Genomic DNA, 21,898 nt, shown 5'->3' with positions numbered 1-21,898 from the left:
CCTTAAACACCCAAGATCCGGTCTCTGGGCGGTATTCCTTGAATCGAGCGCCCTGCTTCCGAGATACAGACTCCAGTCTACCTTCGTAATTCATCTCTGCCAGTCGTTCAGGGCTTTTTATCAGGCAACGAGATGTTTTATCTGTAGGCCAGACTCCATCTAAGGTAACTTCAGCTCGTCTGTTAAAGACAGACAGAAGCGTAAGAGACTACAAGGTTCTGAGGCAACGCTATTAAGGTACACATACAGGAGCTGAGAATTGAAAAGTGGGCTCAAACCAGCTTTTAAATCCAATTTCTGGTTCAGAAACTTGCAAGCATCTAGTAACTGTATAATGCTGCAATCTGAATGCACACCTCATTTCAATTTCTTGATAGCTGCCTGCAAACCCAGTAGGTTGCATTATAAAAAACATCCTTACTAGCCACTGTCCCCACTCAGTACATACTTAAAAGTTACCTATTTAAACCTTCACCAATAGGTGGTTTTCTTTCATCGTCAGGGTAAACAATAACTTCTTTTCTACGGATATGTACAATGTCATCCAGATTTAAGTTAGTTAGATTTACTTCTCCTTCAAAGTAAATTGATCCATAACCTGCAAAACAAACCAAAACATCACAATTTGTCCATGAAAAATCTCATGGCAAAGAGCCTCCATTCGTGCTATACTCCTCCTTTCCTCACCTTACCATCTAGCTCTGTCATGTCTCGAACAACTCCTCCTTCCCAGTGTGACAATACTGAGGATGCATTATCAACTTTTTTACAGCCAATTCTTTTGCACAGAAAGCTTTTTGTTATCACTTGGCTATTCATATTGCCAACACAAATACTAAGCATACCCTCAGCTTTATAGCATATTTAGAAAAAGTGTTTTAAAAAAATACCATATGATTTTTTTTTTTTTTTTTTTTTTTTTTTTAAGTAAAAGCAGTGAAGAATACAATTTGGGCTGAAGGCTCAGTCAGCTCCAGGGTAGGTAGCAACTAAGATGGAAGCAATGACAATCAGGTTTGCATCAATGCTCCAGCAAGTTTGGATTTTACAACTTTTATGTTTAAGGACAGCAAGCATCTTAAAAGCTGCAGGTGCTTTTGTTCTTTTCATATTCAAGCTTCTCAAGTTATCTCATAACACAGGTTGTTAGTGCTACCAATCTGAAATATTACAAGCCTTTGATGCAAGTTGTTCGCAATGCAAGGGCACTGTTCATAATCATACTGAGGGCATGGAACTCAGATTCAGGTTCCATAGCTTTGAAATCCCTGGTTCAACTTTAAGCAACTAGAAGACCTGTATGTGCTCACCTTTGCGGCCTATGGTGAAGTCTGTCACAATACATTCATTTCTGTCATTGGTAAATCTAGCTAGCTCCTCCATGGACGGGATGGTGTAATAGCCAGCTCTTGTTAGAACAATTCCTACAACAGAAAATTCTTTGAGAACTGGGCTGGCAGCAAATTCCCAGCTTTAGCATTTCAAGAGTTTCATTCCATTTCTTTTGCAAGCCTGGACAACTGAAGGTCCCAAACAAACCAAGAATCAGTGCAACAAAGGCAAACAGGAATCAAAACACCTTAATTCCACAGCCTTCACAGCAAATTTAAGACAACTGCTGTGCCAGGTTCTTCCAGCCTAGCAACCTGACATCATCAGAGATCAATAGCAGATGCATAGGTAAAAAGAAAAATGCAAACACATACAGCAACACTTGACAGAAACACTCCCCGAGCTTTGATAATCTGGGGGCTCAGGCACCTGCTGACCAAGATGCAGCATCTTTTACATTTAACAGTCTCCAATGCTTTTTCATCTACCAATTTGTCTAGTGATCTTTGAAATCCATTAGGGTTTCTGAAGATGCTTCTTTTGAACATGTCACCTGCTAATTTAATCAGAAGCCACATATTACCTGAAAAGATCTTTTCCTCTTCACCTTCTCCAGATCACTCATGAGTTAAAGAGAAAAACCTAACACATGCCCCTACCTCTTCACCAGCTACAAAGTCTTAGTTAAGGGAAAGGTACTCAAGACCTCTCATAATATTTTCACACTTCTCTATCTTTTTCAGTTTTACTAAACCCTGAGACCAGAATTGAGAGTACTGAAAACACACACACGATGGGTCTAGAGAGACACAACCATGTTCTGTGGTCCATTCCTTTCCTGGCAAACTCTACAATGCAGTTTGCATGTTGATAACTCCCCCAAACATTAGATTTCTAACTCTAAGATACTGCTCCTGAACGATAGTCAACTCAGCCTACTACTGCAGAACAATTACAGATTGGGTCCTCCTCCTCCCTCTCACGCATCTCACTACCTCAATCTAATATAAAATTGGGTGATGAAATTTAATTGCTCATTGACTCATAAAAAATTTCTGCACTAGGTAAGAGACTGAAAAGCAAGATTTGTATTCTGAAGAAGAGGAGGGAAAGGAAAAGAGGAAAAGCTGAGGGTCTAAAACAGCAAAAGAGAACTTCCATGAAGCATGCATGAAGCGCTGTCAGGAACTACACATCTACTGCGCCCCCCCCCCCCCAATCTAACCTGCAGGATGCAGATGATGCACTGTTTCAGGCTCCTCTTCACGCTCATCCTGAAGGGAGTCATCATGAAATGAGGCATCTTCACTGCTGCCTTCCAGACCATTTCGTAAGGCCACCCGCATATTCAGAGCCACAATAGTATCATCCACACTGTTCTGGTGTTTGTGCACAGTGTTCTCTGGGGTCTGTGGGATGGGCTTGGCAATGGGGTTAGTGTAAAACCTAGTCACTTCATGATGATCCTCCTCCTCCTCTCGCTCACCATCTTGTCTGTGGTTTTCATCAGGAGGTACTGACAAAAAGAACCTGAAGAAATGAAGAATAAAGTTGAATCATTTAGTTCTAAGGGACTTATGTCAATGTTAAAATTCTGGTGTCTTTTCACATAAAAATGGCAGGGTAAGCAGACTGATGGAAGCCATTATTCCCCTTCACTCTGCCCTTGTTAGATCACCTCTGACATTTTGCATCTAATCTGGGGCTCCCCCTACAAGAAAGATAATGATAAGACCAGGGGAGGGGTACCATGATGGTCGGGGGACTAAAGCACATGCCCTGTGAGGAGAGCTTGAGGGAAATGCATTGCTCAGTCTGGAGAAAAGGCTTACAGGAGGGTGCAATAGCAGCCTTCCAACACCGAAGACAAAAGTTAGACTCTTCAGATATGCATGGCAGATGGATGAGAAACAACGGTCAAATTAAAACAGGGAAATCCATGAGGACAGTCAAGCGTTGGAACAGGGACCCAGAGAGGCTGCAAAATCTCTGTCCACAGAGGTTTGAGACCCAACTGGACAAGGTCTGCAATGACCATGTCTGAATTCAGCGTTGAGACTGCTTGTGGAACAGACACCTCCCAAGGTCACTTCCAACTGAATGATTCAATGATTCATGAAGCAGGCTGCTGTGGACTTTTGTGCCCAAAATACACACAGTTTTAGAACGGGATGATTAAGTCTTGCAGGCACCATGATCAAATAAGAATTGAGAACATTGTTGTGACAGTCTCTCCAAAACACCAGCTTCAGAGAGCTGCCTGTTGCACCTGGCTACTGGCAACACAGCTAACAAATGCCTCTGCCCCACTATGAACTGCCCAGGTCAGGACTTAGGTGATCAGAAACAAGGTTCCCCACTCCCATAATCAGTTCATACTTCTAGTAGCTTTAAATAAAATCAAAATGTTGAGCTGCTCAAGAATTTTTCCAGCCTCTGATTAAAAAAAAAAAAAAAAAAAAAAAGAGTTAATCTGAAATACAGCCACAGATTTTTTTGAGGAAGTAGGTATTCAGGCATCTGGGGGGAAGAGAGGGCCTTAGAGACTCCTCTTTTTAATATGTAGAAAATACATTACTATTATGTGACATCTGGATCAGTGGAGCTTCCTTGCAATTCCCACATTACTGAGAAGAACTAAGCAGAAGTTCTTCTCACCTCAGGGTCAGGTTTATCACCTTCCTCAAGAAATGGCCTAGTTTCTCACTACAGGGAATGAAGAGAGACATATCCAGAAAAGAAGTCATTCCTCTTTGAACCCCTCATTTTGGATGGAATGAATCGGTATGTGACCACACAGGAAAAAAATACAGCTAGTTTAAGAGGAAATGAATCTCACAATAGGTCAACCTGCTTCCAACAAACAGCTAAGATGACATCCCTGAAAATAACTACCTATTCTATTAATAATAATTTAGAGACAGGCAAAACCAGTTTGCATTCCTCGTAAGTATAAACACCTGCATGATGAATCAACATACCGATCTCCATTCTCTGGATACTCCGATGGAGAAGCCAGGTCTTCATTTTCACGATTAACAGGTGAGAACAGATTGCTACTGTTGAGATTCTTCAAAACCAACTTTTTGATGCTCTTCCTAAACAAAGCACCAAAGAGAAATTTGGATATATCTGCTGCATAAGTATATATTTCATGCTTAATTCACATGCTCCAGGGACCACGAACCAGCTGTATAACACCTGTTCTCACACTCAGGACATATGAAGTCTTCTGTAACAGCACTGCAGTAGCTGAGATACTAAAACTCTTTTTGGAATTTCATTCAAGGCTTTGGTTTATGAGTAAGCGTAAAAAGCACAAGTCATTGAAAGCTTCAAAACCCAAGGTCAGTAAACCACAGTATTATCTGTTTTACAAAACAGCGCTTTTCCAGCAGAAGCACAGAACCCCACAGAGAAAGTCTGGCCCACAGATGCAGGTGATTCTTTACTACAGGGTCACTTTAGGAACAAATCAATGGCCAGGCCAGGGTTCACTGCCTGCAGTCTGAAGATCACTGAACATCTATGCCAGTTACACTCAAAGCAGTCTAAGTATCCCTTTGTTCTGATCATTTGGTGGTTTTCAGTAAAACACTGAGTAATTCCATACTCTGCTCTCTCCCTGGAAAGTGAACAGATGGTTCAGGCTAAATTAAAGACAAACCAAGTTCACAAAAGTTACAAAACGTTTTTAAAAAGCCTATGCTCAGAAGTACTTTCAATGACTGACGCATCTTTCTCCAAAGGTTGTTTTTTGTTGTTTTTAACTAAAACCCAAAGCTTTCCAAACCCCTTTTCAATTTGAATGCCACTGGTGCTCTTGAAGACTGAAACCAAAAGCTTCAGTAGGGTAGATCCACAGCATCATTATTAATTTCTCACAGAAACATCTGTGTATCTGAAATAGGACCAGTGCCAGGCTATGGAAATGTCAGAAATCTGCCTTCATACTGAGTGCATTAGCAAACCTAATGACACTTCCACTTCTGAAGCAGAAAATATTATGCTGTACAAACTTTCCTTGTAATATTCCTAATTGACTTTACACAAGCTTTGCTCCAACCATGGGATGACCTCATTTTACAGCTTATTTGACTTTAACAGTTTAAGCTGACCATTTTCATCTCCTCTACAGAAAACATTTCTATTCAAATTTTACACAAAACCTGTTATTGCTATTCATATTTGAACCAGGTCACAAAACAGTCATGGAATTCAGGATACTATACAGGAGTTTACTTAATCTGATCAGAATATTCTTGCACCACCTCCTCCCTGCAACATACACAGAAGAAAAACTAACTTTGGCATGAATGCACCATTGGATAGGGATGGCTCGTCATCATCAAGACCATCAAAGAGATGAGATTTAGCAGAGCCAGCTGACTGCAAAGCTTTTGGTCGCACTCTGGTCGCTGGACGCGGAGTCAGTTTGTAGTGGGTGGGTGTCGTTAAGGCCTTCTGAGCTGCTGGGTTAGTTGGTTTCAGCCTCTGAAACAAAAAGATGTAGAATTGGAATTTTCATACCACTTATTGTAAGGGTTTGTGGACAGTGAAAGTGCCTGCTTTGTTAAGGCTATCCAGTCAAGGACCTTTTAAATGCAAAGGAGATAATAAGTAAAGGGGGAAGCAATAAACAAAACCAGAGACACAAAGCTGGTGTACAACAGGTAACGGAAACAATGCCAAAGACCAAAAGTCTCCAGTCACTCACTGATGGGCTATTAAGAAACTACAGGCACAGCTTTGGAGAGGGCCAGCCTGGACCTCCTGTCCAGGCTGAGGGAATGTGGGGACAGCTACTGTCAGGCATGTGGGCACCCTGGGCCAGTGGCACCAGCAGCTGGAGCGAGAGGAAGCCCCAGTGCCTGGAGCAGAGGAAAGTCTCTGCTCCAGCCCCTGGGATGGGACCAGTGTGCATCCCAGGTGTAGCTACTGGGGACGACTAGGGTGAGTGAAGGTCTCAGCAACATCTACTGGAACAAGACCACAGCTCTCTGGCCCATGTGCCTGGGTGACAGCTGCTGGCAGTAAGGGACAGGCAGAGCACCTGCATCATCCCCAAACCTCATGTGTGTGGGGATTTGCGTGTGTAATTCACTAGCAAGCTTCAAGTTGGACTTGCCCACAAGTAGGAGGCCCTGGGTCCTGGCAGGGACTATCGAAGAGGCAGAGGACTTGTGGTGGTATCAAGGGATTCGTGAGCACAGGGTGCCCAGGAAATGAGCATGTGAGTGCGTGCATCTTATTGCAGCAAGCAACAAGCTGGACTAGCCTGCTCTTTGGAGCAGGTAATAGGGCTCAAGTTCTGGGCAGGGCTATCAGATGGACAGAGGGACCATGCTAATGCTCGAGGGATCCATGAATGTGTGGGTGAGTCTAGAGAGTATGACCACGTGTGCTTTCACTTGGGAACTTCAACTGTTATCAACCAAGGAGAAGGAAGGGGACATGGCTGTATATGCTTATGTTTTACAGGAGTCCTGGTAGTGTTACACGTGGGTGCTGCTGAAGGCAGTGCCTTGTCTGTGGCTGCGCAGCCAGCTGTGTCAGTGTACTCTGTGCGTGTGCGTCTGGGATATGTACTGAGCTTCACAACTGATTGTGCCTGCAAATGTGAAAGCAACAGCCACATCCATCAGCCTGGGAAGGAGACCCCCTGGGTCTCTGGGCATACACTGCTGGGCTCCAGCAGTTGGGCAGGAGTAATCTCTAGCCCCTGGAATCCACCCATGGGCAGCAGCCATTTAGAAACCTCCCTTAACACTTAAAAAGACTGAAAAGTATTTCTTTTGTTGTCTTTTAAAACAAACCAACAGGGTATGGTTTGTCAGAGACTGTCATAAAAGAAGTCATAAGCAAAGCTCAAGCTAAGCACTAAAAATATTCCAAGCATAGACAATTACCCATCTTTATTCTCAACTAGCAGCACTGAGCATAACAAGAACTCCAAAGCCAAGGCTCTGATGTGCTCAAAAGCAGTAAACAAAGCCACAGTAAAAGCAGTTTGCGTCCTGGAGAGCATAAAAAGCCACTGCACCAATACGAGTATACAGATGGCAACTTATTTGCTGCTCACTGCATACTTCAATGAAGACAGTGAGCACAAAACATACATTAAAGTCATTTCAAATCTTACCCAGAAAGCAAGTTAAATGTTTACGTGCACTTACCTCTTCTTTCTTCTTCGGGTCTGACATGGGGTTTCTGAAGAGTGGAGAATCTCCAAAGGGTGAGTAAGTCAAGCTATTGAGATGCTGCTGAAGTACGGCTTGCTGGGCAGCTGATGCATTTGGGTCTGTCAGTGCTATAAAAAGACAAATTTTTAGCATCTAAACAGTTTTACTAATAAAACCAAGGTAGGTAGAAAAGACATCCTTTCAATCAGAGGATCCCCTCACAGGAATTCAAATTTCTATACAAACTTCAGCATTCCTTTCCCCTGCTCTTTAATCACCATTTCTGCAGCAGTCTGATGGAAGAAATCAGATTCTGTTCCTCCATTAGAATTTGCAACCACATTCAACAAGTTTTTATCAGTGAAAAGCTGAGGGCATGGAAAGCTACACATCAGTAGAATGAGCCTGGCCTGCCAAAACCTTTAACTAATATGTTTGACTTCTGAAACATCTTTTAAGAAAACAAACAAACAAAAAAACCCCCCACAAAACTGTGATGCAAAGTTTTGATATTCTTGCTACAGCAATCAAACTTACAGGTCTAGAGTCCTCTCTGCATCGAAGGCCTCAGTTTTATCTCTCCATCTTCTAGCATCTAATTTTAATTCCCATTAAAATACTGTAAGTGTTCACACTATGAAGTGTTTTGAGCAACCTAAAGCAGCTTAATTCTAATTCCAAGAAAACCAGATTGAACCTATGCCTTTCCAAAGAAGAACAAAATTGCTCTGAGAAACAAAGGCTTACTGTCAGACAAAGTCTACAAGGAAGTCAAGAGTAGAGTTTGAGACAACTGGTTCTTCCCAGATCAAAAGCTGGTTTAACTGAGCAGACCTTAACCAGTGAGACCCCTCCTTATGCTGCCCCACTGCAGGCATTGCCTAAAAAGCCAATACTTGAATCATCTGTAGAGTTACATCAAGGGAGGTCCAAGCATAACAAATATAGAAGTATGATGGAAGCAAGACAAATGACTGCAACACACTGATGAGAGTATTTCATCATGACGAGAACGTAGCTCCCCTCAACCACACTTTGCCTGTCATAACTAGTGTATGAAGTTACTTTGAGGGGTGTTCACAGGATCACAGACCAGCAAGGCTGGAGGTACATCTGAAGGTCACCTTTTTCATCAAATCATCATAGAATCACAAAATGGTTTGGGTTGGAAGGAACCTTGAAGATCATCTCATTCCAACCCCCCTGCCATGGGCAGTTTCACCTTCCACTAGACCAGATTGCTCAAAGCCCCATCCAACCTGGCCTTGAATGCTTCCAGGGATAGGGCATCCACAACCTCTCTGGGCAACCTGTGCCAGTGCCTCACCACCCTCACAGTGAAGAACTTCTTCCTTACATCTGATCTAAATCTATCCTCTTTCAGTTTAAAGCCATTACCCCATGTCCTATCACTACACCCTTGTAAAAAGTCCCCTCTCCAGCTTTCTTGTAGGGCCCCTCTAGGTACTACTAGGTACTACTAAGGCTGCTATAAGGTGTCCCTGGAACCTTCTCTTCTCCAGGCTGAACAACCCCAGCTCTCTCAGCCTTTCCTCATAGCAGAGAAGCTCCAGCCTCTTTGTGGCCCTTGTGTCTCACGCTGGGCAGCCCAGCACTGGACACAGAACTCCAGGGGAGCCTCAGCAGTGCTAAGCACAGGGGAAGGATCACCTCCCTCCTCCTAATGCAACGCAGGACACCATTGGCCACCTTTGCCACGAGGGCACATTGCTGGCTCGTGGTCAACTTGGTGTTCACCAGGACCACCCCCAGCCTTCTCTGCAAAGCTTCTTCCCAGCCAGGTGGCCCCCAGCCTGTACTGGTGCCTGGGGTTGTTCCTCTCTAGGGCCAGGACTTTGCAATTCTCTTTGTTGAACTTCATGAGATTCCTGCCAGCCTCTTTCTCCAACTCACCAAGATCCATCTGGATGGCGGCACGACCCTCAGGCACATCAGCCACTGCTAATCTTCCTTTTGTCACCTGTACACTTAACAGAAGTGCTCCTTGTTGCCTTTGACATCCCTGGGCAGATTCAGTTCCAGTTGGGCTTTGGCTTTCCTAAACCCAACCCCACACGCTTGGACAATGTCTCTGTATTCTTCCCAGATTACCTGCCCCTGCTTCTACCTCCTGTATGCTTCCTTTTTGTGTTTGAGCTTTACTGGGAGCTCCTCATTCATCCACACAGGCCTTCTGTCATTTTGCCTGACTTCCTGCTCATTGGGATGGAAATTTCCTGAGCTTGGAGGAGGTGATCTCCAAATATCAACCAGCGTTCTTGGGCCCATCTTCCCACATAGTGTCATGTGCCATGCGTGTGGTGTTGTTCCCTGGCCCCAAGTTTAAAATAATTTTCCTGAAATGGCAGCCTCAGGGGACTAGAGCATCAGTTATGTATGCCATTCATCTAAAGTGCTCAGATGTGCCAAACAGGGTGAACGCTGCTGGAAGTGGTAGACATTTTAACTTACAGAATGGTAGCACAAGTATCTGAATCTAAAGACCATTTATTTCACCAGTGGCACAGCATACCTGCCAAGTAAGTCCCTCTAGCTCTCCTACCTGGAATTACTGAGGAAGTTAATGCTACATTTCCCTCTTTTTTTTGTAAGCACCTACTGTTGCTGTGCCAAATTCAACAATGGGAAATACATTAGTAATCTCAAAGACAAAGTTCTAAAATAGCTGCAATTATTAGCAATGTTAAGCAACTTTGAATTACTTAAAAAAATATATAAATAATTAGCACAAAACAATGTTATTAACGTGGTCTCCACTGCTACCAAGAACAGAAGTCGCCTCAGATGGATGCTCAAACATTTTTTTCCCCTCCAAAGCATTTGGGTGGGATGTGCTCCTATGTTTAGGCACATCTGAAACAAGGGAGGAAGCAGGAATTAAACTCGGGTTAATGTACACTTACCAACAGCAGGCTGAGGGGCTCCAAAGCCCAGAGTAGCTGTTGATGTATTGAATCCTGGTGCTCCAAATGCTCCTGTTCCTAGTGTTCCACCAAGTTTAGGCTGGGTGTTTCCAAATAAAGAAGTCTGTCCTGCCCCAAGAGCTGTAGCAGGAGAGATGACTGTCATTTACTACAAGACTGTGACAAACTTATAAGCCAATTTATCCCACAACAAAGAATCAATTATTTATTAAACTGCAAGAAACATTCAACATGTCCAGAAATGCTACAGACACTCAAGACTCATGCAATCAGACCAGAGGCTTCAAACACAGAGGACACCACCAGTTTTCTGAGCCATTAGCCACCACTGTAAGCAATGCTGCCTACAATTTCTAAAAGGTTGCTTAGCATGGTGTTAGCAAGCTCTACTTTGTTCTGATATGAGACAGATTCATGGCTTCAAGCTAAAACATCTACAGCCTTTACTGCATTACAGTTAGCAAGTAATACCAATGCTATATTATCACTGAAGTTTGAGGACTATGCTTAGGCTGACATGAAATAAGCTAGTAAACTGTTTACCTGTTCCAAACCCTGTTCCAAGTCCAGTTCCCAGAGTCCCAGTTGCAGGCTTATTTCCAAACAAGCTATTTCCAGCAGTGTTGGCACCAAAACCTTGAAGAACAGAAGCAGTAGCTCATTAATCTAACACTATTAGAGATTAAATTAAAACCATCGATTTAAATAAATAAGCATCACCGGCTCAAAGACAGCCCTGCCACAGTTAAGGTCAAATTTCACACACTGTTTCCAACAATGCAAGTTCAATTGACAAGCAGCAAGAAGGGACTTCAATGGTAAAAAAATGTATTTGAGTTATGAACATAATACTGAAAACATCAGTACAGAAAAATACTGGTTTGCCTTCTTAAGCTTTTCAATTTGTTACAAACTTTCAAAGTTTTGAAAGCCAGAATGGACATCATGATGTTTTATCTGGTAACAGAATAAAATGTATTAAGTTTCTTCAACTGCTTGGAAGGAAAAAATCCCATTTTATACTATTTATACCACACACGTACTTCTCCGATTCTTACTGACAAAGCAGGTCACAACTCAGATTCATACAAGCACACAGTTCAAAGACACATCTCTAATTCTAACTGAGTACAATCCAAATCTAACATTAGACAGATTAGTTCTTAAACTGAAGACTGTGCAACCATCCTATGGTTGGTTAGTATGCAAAGAAAGAATTAAACTAGAAAACTGCAGTCATGGACCAACATCAGAAACACCTTAGAACCAAACTCCATTTTTCCTATAAACTGTACCACTGCGAGCAATGCAGGCAAATTAAAAACATACTACAATCAGTATTGCTCACTACCAAACACTGCCAACACACTAACTAAGGTGGCTATGAAGCTTTTAGAGAACAGTAGAACAAGGGACTTGGAAGCAACTTTCACAAATACCATGGTAACAGTTTGCCCAAGGCTGGTCACCACAATGAAACTGTGCTTGCTAAGGTGCTGCCCTGGCAGTCTGAGAGCTTCACAATTTCTTCCCTCTGTCTATTCTGGCAGGCTGCTATGGCAGGCTAATTGCATTTTAGACTTTATTGCTGATATTAAAATATTAAAATAAAAAAGGACAGATGTCAGGATCTAAATCCATTCCTGCTCACTTTCAGGAATACAGTTTTGTTGCTCTCAGATTCAGAAGGAAAAAAAAAAAACCAAAAAAACCCCAAAACAGACTTCAACAGAAGTCCTGTGAAGGAAGACTGTCATTTACTTAGACGACCACTACACATTTCTCCTGCTCAATCACACACTCATTCAACACCAGTTCTCTAACATTAGTGTCAGAGGCCAACATGAACACAAGACGCAGTTCTTCAGGACTTTGATTCTTCACGTCATGAAAGACAACAGCTACCAGTTAAACTGGAACCGACTATTTCATTTTACCCTCACTCCAGTGCAAGATCTCCTTATCCCTGCCATCAAGCCACAAGTATCACTGTTTTACCCTATTTCCTTCAGCACTCCTTTGCAACCATAGTGTACTTACAGCCTCTTAACAAACCTCTATGTTGTATGAATTCTTTGGCTTGTTCAAGAGTTTTCAGTTACAGGTTACACCTTCTCTTAAGCACTCATTGGAAGAATGGTACTTTTACTTAAGTATCTACCTTCTTGAGTCAGGGAGTACCACCAAGAGGAAAGATATAAAACAACATCAAAGATGTTTCCCTGCAGCAACATGCATCAGAAGCATGGCTTACCTGAGAATTTTAACATTCATTATCATTTAGCATATGATATTCAGCAGCCAGGTGTGTGGTATACGCAGTATAGTTTTAAGTGATTGAAACCCCACTTTTTTTTATATGTACCAAAATTGGAAGTGTTTGTATTGGTTCCTAAAGTCAGGGTTGGTTTGTTACCAAAGAGCCCGCCGCCTGTGGTTGTACCAAACGAGGGAGCACTGGTCGTGGTGGTTCCAAATCCAGCAGGCTTGTTACCAAACAGGGTCTGAAAGGAAGAAAACATGAATTTGGAAACCTGACAGACTTATTAAAAGAATTGCATTAAGTGTTTCACTGTAGGCAAGAAAGCAGAACTAACACCAAGCACAACTAAGACCACCCAACCCAGACTCCCAATAGTGGTGTGTTATTGCAATCTATAGGCAGTGAGATGTTCAGAGTCTCTTGCTGTCTTCTATCAGTCAAGACATTATTTGTTAAAAAAATTGTTTCTGCAACACTAGTTCTATTACACATGCTTATACCATATCCTTCAGTTTACACAAAACCACGATTTTTGCATCTCAGGCATCTTAACTCTTAAGACAATGCAACTTTCATGAGGTCGAAACCCAGGAACAGGACTCTAAGCCACCTGTTTTTATTTTCCTTTATTTTTTTTATTGTTAAGGTACAGACATACCGAACCGCCAACACCAAATCCTGTGTTAGCTTGTCCAAAAAGACCAGTTCCGGTTCCAAATCCAGTACCAGCATTTGTATTGGCAGCTGTTCCAAAAAGGCCTCCAGGCTGTGAGGGCTGGGTTACCCCAAAGAGACCCTATAAACAGGAACTAGGTTAAGATACTGCTGCAACGCTTTTCGAAGTCTAGCACTGATGATAACAGAGCTAACACACAAAGTCAGTTAATAAAATAATGCTACAATACTACCGTTTTTGCTGGGGGAAGAAGGTGGGTGAAAAGCATTTCAGAAGCTTTAGTCATTCTCCAAGAAATTAGTTACAAAAAGGAAATAAAAAAAAAAATCAAAGAATTTATGCTCCAAGCTTAAAAGGATATTGGAATTTCTTCATCACTTTGAGTGAGGGAGATGGATAAGAAACATTTCACAGGGTGTTCTGGGAGAAGTCACAACATATTCAGAAAGAATATAGTATATTTGGAGCCAAATTCCCTAGCTATGCAACAATTTACAGCTATGTAGCATATTTCTATCAAAAGAACCCATGACTGCTGGTCATTAGTTGCCAGAAAGTACAGAATTGTTAATGAATTCCCACAGAATGTTAATAATGGAATTATATTATCCATGTGAACATGATCAGAAATACTTGAATTGATAGAGCAGACTGCTTCAAGAAGGGAATGGGATAAGTTATTTGTTACAAGCTGTATTGCTGTCCAATTATCATGAATGAAAAATTCTGACTGGCAAGAAGCTGCTAGCTCAGAGAGCAGCATTCGAAGCTTTGCATCGTAGTTTTATGAAGCTGTACTACAATTTGAGGAAGATCTAAAATACTGCAGCCTCTTGTGTCTAGCTGGAGTAGCTATACCACAACTTACACCTTTAAGGGTTCAAACAATTTGTCTTACCATTGTGTTCGTGTTCGGTTGTCCTAGAGTGGTATTGCCAAAAGAAAAACCAGTGTTCTGTGTTGTTGTGGCTTGACCAAATGGTTTGTTAAACAGACTTGTAGTTTGAGATTGCTGACCAAAAAGACCCCCTGTTGTTCCTGTTCCAAAACCAGTTGTACCTACGACATATAAACACATCGGTTAAAAACCCCTCAAGGATTTATCCAAACCCACTACATTTCCACACCTGGCACATTCAAACAGGAGAAAAGACGCTTCAACTCAATGGAAAAGCAAAACACCCCATGTCATCAACACAGCACAGCATCTGCGTTCAGATGGAAGTAGCTCGTATTAGGTAATTCAGCAGGTTCTCCTTGTCCTAAAGTCAGTGTGAGCATAACACCGAGGAATTACCAGCCTGTTTACCTCGCAGATAGATCTGACCAAAAAGATACCAGCTTTTATATGATCAGTTTGTTCTTCACAGTACAAAGAAAACTGTACTATGAGCACCTGAAAAGGGCTCACTGGGCAAGAGACGGGCAGCCAATGCCCTGCACAGCAGTTCTGTTCTATAACCCACACAATTACTACTACAGAAACCTCTACCTGAACTTCAAATATTGTCTCCCTTTTTCTCCTCAAAGGAAAAGGGCTGTTTACATGTGGTAAAAATGGTATATGCACAGACAAGAGCTCTTGCTCCTTCTCACAACTGCCATTGCCATCTCTGCAGAACTAGGTGCTTTCTTTGGAGTTGACTCCACAAGAAATACACAAAGCCCAGCAAAGCTGTCAGGTTGGGCAGTCCCTGTATTTTAATGAACCATACCTTCACAGGGTGGAGAGGAATATGGCCACCTGTATGTTGATCTTTCTCAAGGATAACAGCTCAGATCAACCCCCAAAGGCCTCAAACAAGCCCAGAGATTAAGGCCAGCAGTACCCGTCACTAAGGACAGGCACAATTCTAACCCAAGACAGTACAGCCTTTCTTACAGCAGATAATCGCTTCTGTTACTACAGACTGTAGGATTTTGATCTTCTGTTTATAGTCTAATGCCACATATACAAATATCTACTTACTTTCAGGTTTGCAGCAGAAACTAGTAAAAATAGAATTTGTATTTGAACTTTTCAGCACTATCTGCTTTATGCTAAGTTCAAAAATGTCCACTAACTGGTTAGCCCAACTGACCTGCAACTACCAGACATACAAACACTTATGTAAATTAGTTACTTCATACCTGGCTTTTACTTTTTGACCAAGGATGCCAAAATGGATAGCGTGAAACCAGGATGGCAGGACATATAACAGGTCCACATCCTAACCCTGATCTACTGTGAAGAAAAGCTCCTGGCAAAGTCTAGTGAGGCTACTATAAATTAACTTGTCCATTTCCAGGGAATTTATGTTTGCTCATTAGGAGAAGTAAAATCTTGACTTCACCATTAACCAGCTGATGCCATCACCCTACTGATCATTAGCAATATCCCGGTGGTTTTACTTCAAATTGTTTTACTTGCTCATGTGAACTAGCTGACTAGCCAGATGCTCCAATGAACTATCTTCCAGCAAAACCTGGGAGATGCAGAGGAAGTTTGCAATCCCTGAAGAGTAAGTAAATAGAGATTTCTATGGCAAAGAACCTGATTATTGAATGTTGATAATACAAATAGTAAAAGTCTGAGCTCACACCAATGTTTCCTCATCTTTTTTTCATTACAGAATTTTAAATAGCTTAACAGAATATTTGCGTATCCAGTCACAGCAATGACAGGGGACAGGCAGTACTCACTGGTTCCAAAAGCAGTTTTATTCTGTCCATACGAAAAGCCTGTGTTAGTAGTAGAAGAGCCGAAAAGTCCTGTAGCTGTACTTGATGTAGCAGTAGAAGACCCGAACAAGCCTGCAGCTGCTCCTGCTCCTACAGGATTTGATGGCCCCTTCCTATTTGCCTGGTAGTCTTCTAAACGAAGTTCCTAGTAAATGAAAACCCAGTTCTCTTTATGCATTCTTTTTACACAGGGTGAGGTTAGAACAGTGTCATTAGCATGTTTACACAGCATTCAAGCCTACACCAAGATGAGGGTATCAAGAAAAGCTGTAACACCTACATTTTTAAAAAGAAGGATGCCATAAACAAGACCTAAACTTAGATTCATGTTTGGGCTTCAATTTTACTTCCAGAGCTTTTTCAGATCTTTTGAGTAGAAGACCTGTTTTGAAGTATCAAATAAGTCAACTTAAACAGAAAGGCTTCAGGTTAAATCCCTGGGAACACTAGTTTGTATTAAAGAACTCTGAGTTCTGTCTGAGATTCTGCCATTATCTCAGCAGTGCAGGACTGCTCCCAACAGGATCTCTCAGCCTTCTGGTATATGGTGAGATGGAATTTCAGCTCTTCAAAAACTGCAGCATTGAGCACTTAAAAACAAATGCATCGCCATATTAATTGCATTAAGTGTTTTACTTGATGATAGCTCTCTTCTGCGAGTGATGCAGATATTGAAGGTTGTACTCATGTTAATGAGCATAGAAGATACTTACTACAGTCAAAAAAAGCTGTATTAAACCAACACTAACAACAGCCAAACAAGATAAGCACGTTTGAACACTCACTGACTAACCTCAAGAGATTTGCTTTCATATTCTTTCATAGCAGTAATACATTGGTGCTTGGTATTGATGTTAGTGCTAACTCCAGATTTCACCATAGTATCTGTACCGGTTGGTGGCTGCAAGAGAAGAGGTTAAGACATCAAATTTAAAATCCAGATAGACTTTCATTAACACAGTTAGCACTCTCTTGGCAGATGCCATTAAAACCTAACTTTAGCACAGGGCATGAAGCAGTGTATTACCGTTATCTGTACAGCTGTGGCCTCACCCAGTGATGAGGCACGTTTAGTGGCAATCAGTAGTGGAAATTACGCTAGTAACACTCAAAAAAATGCAGTGCAATTCCTTTTTTGGTTTCACTTTAGAAGTAGTTTACCTAAATTTGTGATACAAATCCTCTAGCTATGCATGGATTTCATTATCCCACCTTTTTTTTTTTTTAACTGCACTATGAAAATACACATCAATGGCACTCAGACTGCCCAAGTTATCATCACATTTCTGTCTACGTCCCGAAATAACAAAGTCTCAGTCTGTTAAATCAGCTCAATCTAGAAGTGAAGGGAGCCGAGATTTGCCTGAACAATTATTTGGGAAAAAGAATACCTCCTTCCAGCAGATATCAGTTACCCCATTTCCACGATGGCTTCTTTTCTAAGCCACCCTCCATTTTCAACTGCCACAGAACTTTCAAGATGTTATTCAACCCTTTCTTAAAGGGAACCCACCCAGAAAACACAAGGGATCAGTCTTCACATTTCATTTTACATTTCCAAAGCCATGCTGACTTGTAAGAGAATTTAATTTATTTTGAAATTCCAAGACGTCTTTAACCCGTATTGCTGTCAGCATTTAGCATTGATCACCCAGCATTCTGTGGCACTTCCTACCTTCCTGAGAAGGCTCAATTTTAAGAGCTGCTTTACCTCTTCAGCTTTCACACAGCTGTAAACCTAGCAAGTCTAGATAGGGCATTACTCCACCATGTTTGAGAAGTCCGTCAAATTCAGAATTAAAAAAATGCTAGTTCTTTGGATTTAATTATACATCCTATTTCCACTGCAACAGTTCCATGAAAGGGGATGTTTTCAAATAATTTCCAAACACTACATACTTCCATATGAACTACTCATTTTTTTTTTTTTCAGCTCAGTGACCAAGACAGTACTTTACCAAGTAACTGCAAAATGTAATGCTTCCTACAGTAAACAGGCTTGATTAAGAAGGAAAAACAGAACTTACATTAAACTTAATAGTCGTGCCAGTTGGAGCAGCGGTAAAACTAGTTGGGCCAAAGAGAGAGCCAGATGTACTCCCAAAAGGATTGGAAGTAGTGTTAGTGGTTCCAAAGAGACCTCCACTGCTGGTACTAGTTCCAAAGTCTTAAAATAAATAAATAAATAAAAAGATCAGTACTAAAACAAACCTGAATTTTAAAACTTAAACCAAATATTTTATTCAAATTACAAAATAGTTTGGAAATGGAAGAAACTGCTAGAAAAAAAAATTTTTTTTTACAGCAGAGCTGGAAAACCAGTAGTCTGATAATGCAATGTTCTCCTGTAGAAGACTGCCCCTAACTCACCACCCCAGGAAACACTAGAATGACCACAGCAGCCAGTTTCATTCTAGTCCTGACAATGCTAAGAAAATTACACGTATAAAGGGAATCAATGAGGTTTCTTGTCTCTTCTCATAAGGGTCTGCAAGCAGTTGCTTCTGCTTTGGGGAATTACAGTAGAGTTTAAGAGGCATTTCAAGCATTCTAGTGCCAGAAGCAAAACCAACTATAACTGCTCTACAACAGCAGAATAAAAAGCTAAAATCAAGCAGCAACAAAAGATATTTAAGAATAGAAAGTGCCAGCCAACCACCTTTTTCAACTTATTTTAAAACTCATGGCTAGAACTGCAGCTACAGATTTTGTAGCCTATCAGGCTCACTCTTGGCTACTGTGGACCACAATAATGTCACTATATCCTTCAGGAGAAAAAAACCACCAAAGCCCTACATTAACACTTGTACCAGATCCACATGTACATCCAGCGTTCCGTGCCCTTCAATCAAAGAAAATAAGCAATGCTCAAGAGAGATGCAGCAGTCTTACTCACTTCCAAACCCAGCTGGCTTATTCTGTGCAAAGGCATTATTTTGGGATGAGAAGAGGCCTCCGCCAGTGCTGGTAGTTCCAAACAGGCTATTTGACGTCCCAGTTGATGTTCCAAACCCAAAGCCAGTGCTTGTGGAGGAGGTGGCTGGCTGATTAAATGTAGTCGAACCAAATAATCCTCCTGAAGACAGAAACAGACTATAAATCTTTTGCAATCATCAATTGCTTGGGTTTTTCAGGGTGTTTTTTTGTTGTTTTGGTGATTTTGTGGATGTTTTTTTGTTGTTGCTTTTCTTGATGGTTGCTTGGGTTTGTTCCCCCCACACACTTTAATAAAATCCTTCTTTCAAGTATTGCATTCCACTACAACCATAACACAACAATACCTGGTTTTGTCTGAGTACTCCCGAAGAGGCCTCCAGTATTATTGTTCGACCCAAAGGCTGATGTTCCAAACGCTCCTCCACTTGTAGTACCAAAGCCAGCATCTGAAAAACAACATTATAGCTCAGATGAAACCAAATTCTTAACGTGTGTACTAGAAACTAAATGCTGTCACTGCCTTTTTAACTTTCCAAAAGTAGTTTGTGCACAACTACCTATACATCAGTGTGTGGGACATGTGAAGTGGTACAATTAATAATTCTATAGAGCTCTTGAAGCAAAAGGCTATAATATTTGAGTCAGCCACTTCTACAGAATGGAGAGACCTCCTCTGCAAGACCTCTAACACTTCTATGGTGCCTGGAAGTTGCTCTTCTCGTACCTTGGTTTAGGAGCAATATAAACATAATTATTATGTTTCCTTCCAAACGAACAGGGCATACGCACCAGTTTATGGTCTGCTTTAATGGCTAAAAATTGTGGTATTTACAATGTATATCTCCAGAAGACAGTCCTCAGATTACATGCTTTTTCTTTCCAAGTCTTCCCAACATATTCCAGGTCTGATTGAAAGAATCTTCCCCCCCACCCCACCAAGATGGCCTTCATCTAAGCATTTGAGTTTCCACTCCTTTTATAAAAGGAAGTTTCAACGCCTGTACATGGAATCCCAGTATCTACCCAAATTAAAAGCTTGGTTAGTGGAGAAGCCTCGGGCTCCTGAACCTGATTCACTACAAAGCGAGTGAGCTGGACAGCCCAGCAGCGCTCCAATTCCATCACACACAAAAAATCACCACCTCTGCCTGACCCTCTAGCTGCACCCCTAGGAAAAAATACGTTAAGTACTGAAAAGTTAGTTTGGACGCATTACTTACTTTGTCCAAAAGTTGAAGTTGTCCCAAAGCCAGTGCTGCCTCCAAAAGGAGTTCCAAAGGATTTGTTAAACATTTTCAGGATGTATCAGGTTTTCCCCCTAAATCTGGAAAGAAGAATTCAGCTTTTATTTAAAGCTTAACTTGAAAACTCATTTTTCATCTACCTCATTGTTGATGTAAGCAATCTAATTTGAGTACTTAAGCCATAAAATGCATGACAGCATGTTAAGTCACACTAAGCAATTTAGAACACTGTCAGAACCCGGAAAGGGACAAGAACACTAATACTTTAGCGACATCACAAGTAAGCTGTCTTCCACCCTTAATTATAGCTAGATTTTCTGTACATCTTTCAGACTGGAAAAAAAAAAATCTAATACATTAAACTATTCCCCCCGACCTATGTGTTGTCAACAAACCCCTCTAGAACATCTAACCCTAACAGCACTTCCCACATCTGTTTCTACTACGTTTGAGCCACATCAGGCAACACAAAATCCTTTTTGCTCAGCCATCTCAACACCTGAAAGACCACCCCACGGGAACGCTTCTCTAAGAACGCACACAGGGATTTGCACCACGTTACAGCTGTTTCTGTGACACTCCCAGGATTTTCCATGATTGATTTTCTGTTAAACCCTATTTGCCAACTACTTCAAACAAGACAAGTGGAAATGCACTGCACAAGAATTACAGGAACACACCTCCCATCTTCTTCCCATTTATTGCTCACAGGGCTGCACTGGGATTTTCTCAACTTTCTAAAAGATGTTGTTTTAAAATACTTGTTCAGGGGAGTTTTACCCCATTTATGCAGGGGCTGATTTCACCTTTACAACACCCATCATTTTATTTACAGATACATCTAGTAACACTGCCTCACTCCAATCTCTTCTCTGAGTACAAACACAATGTTACAGCTTTTCTCAACAAAACCAACCAAGTTAAAACAAAATCATGACAGATCCTTAGCCATACTCCGGTCAGAGAAATCCGTAGTCTTTTTCTGTATTGGGGCTAACACCTGTTAGCTCCACATTGAAAACGCCAGTATTATCCAGAAAAAAATCCATTGTTGGCAGCATTAGCTAATCCACAGCAGTGGAGAACTTGTAAGTTTAGAAAACTGTAAGACATGGCCCATACCAAGAATATTTACAAAGCAGTACTTACTATCACATTAGAATAGCACTGTTTTATGCAACGACATGCTAACTTCTAGCCTTTCGGCATTTTTTAAACTCCGTTTAGGTTTTCCAGGAGGCTCAATATTCAGGATAGCAATAAACTCCTATCAAGTATTCTCCATTTGGTCGCCAACAATTTAAGTTAAACTCAAAATCCACACCTTTACCTGTGCCCGGGTTTGACAGCTTCTCTATAGCTCCCTAATTCCAACTCCTTTTACATCCTCCTAACCAAAAGGAAGCACGCATGTACTCTGCGTACTGCCGAGCACGGCCACTCCAGAGTGAAGTCACTAAATCTATCTGCCCATCCATGAAACCATTTGTTTTCCCAAAAACCCATACACCACCTTCTGGGAACAGCCAAACCCAGATTTTGAGCAACGACAGCTACCCACTGTACCTCTGCAGCCATCCCAGCACTACTGGAGACTA

The 21,898-nt window shown here is 41.5% G+C and overlaps 1 protein-coding gene across 2 annotated transcripts in view; it reads right to left on the bottom strand.

Moving 5' to 3' along the window:
* The window catches only part of NUP98 (nucleoporin 98 and 96 precursor), a 40,945-nt gene that overhangs the window by 16,840 nt on the left and 2,207 nt on the right, over positions 1–21,898 (bottom strand). Inside the window, exons 2-19 of one of the 2 annotated variants that reach the window (XM_052812204.1) lie at positions 20,277–20,380; positions 19,401–19,502; positions 19,016–19,195; positions 18,147–18,286; positions 16,913–17,020; positions 16,081–16,264; positions 14,297–14,457; positions 13,381–13,518; positions 12,825–12,963; positions 11,003–11,095; positions 10,439–10,579; positions 7,509–7,642; positions 5,639–5,826; positions 4,314–4,430; positions 2,558–2,862; positions 1,311–1,424; positions 460–598; positions 2–179 (exon numbers count right to left, since the gene is read on the bottom strand). In XM_052812204.1, coding sequence (XP_052668164.1) covers positions 2–179; positions 460–598; positions 1,311–1,424; positions 2,558–2,862; positions 4,314–4,430; positions 5,639–5,826; positions 7,509–7,642; positions 10,439–10,579; positions 11,003–11,095; positions 12,825–12,963; positions 13,381–13,518; positions 14,297–14,457; positions 16,081–16,264; positions 16,913–17,020; positions 18,147–18,286; positions 19,016–19,195; positions 19,401–19,502; positions 20,277–20,349 — 2,634 coding nt within the window. In that variant the 5' untranslated portion in view covers positions 20,350–20,380. The remainder of the gene's footprint in view (position 1; positions 180–459; positions 599–1,310; positions 1,425–2,557; positions 2,863–4,313; positions 4,431–5,638; positions 5,827–7,508; positions 7,643–10,438; positions 10,580–11,002; positions 11,096–12,824; positions 12,964–13,380; positions 13,519–14,296; positions 14,458–16,080; positions 16,265–16,912; positions 17,021–18,146; positions 18,287–19,015; positions 19,196–19,400; positions 19,503–20,276; positions 20,381–21,898) is intronic. The other variant, XM_052812205.1, reaches the window with a different exon arrangement.

Source organism: Harpia harpyja, chromosome 17 (genome assembly GCF_026419915.1).
Source record: "Harpia harpyja isolate bHarHar1 chromosome 17, bHarHar1 primary haplotype, whole genome shotgun sequence".
NCBI lineage: Eukaryota > Metazoa > Chordata > Aves > Accipitriformes > Accipitridae > Harpia > Harpia harpyja.
Note: the sequence above shows the minus strand (reverse complement) of the source record. Positions and strands in the feature narration are given on the sequence as shown.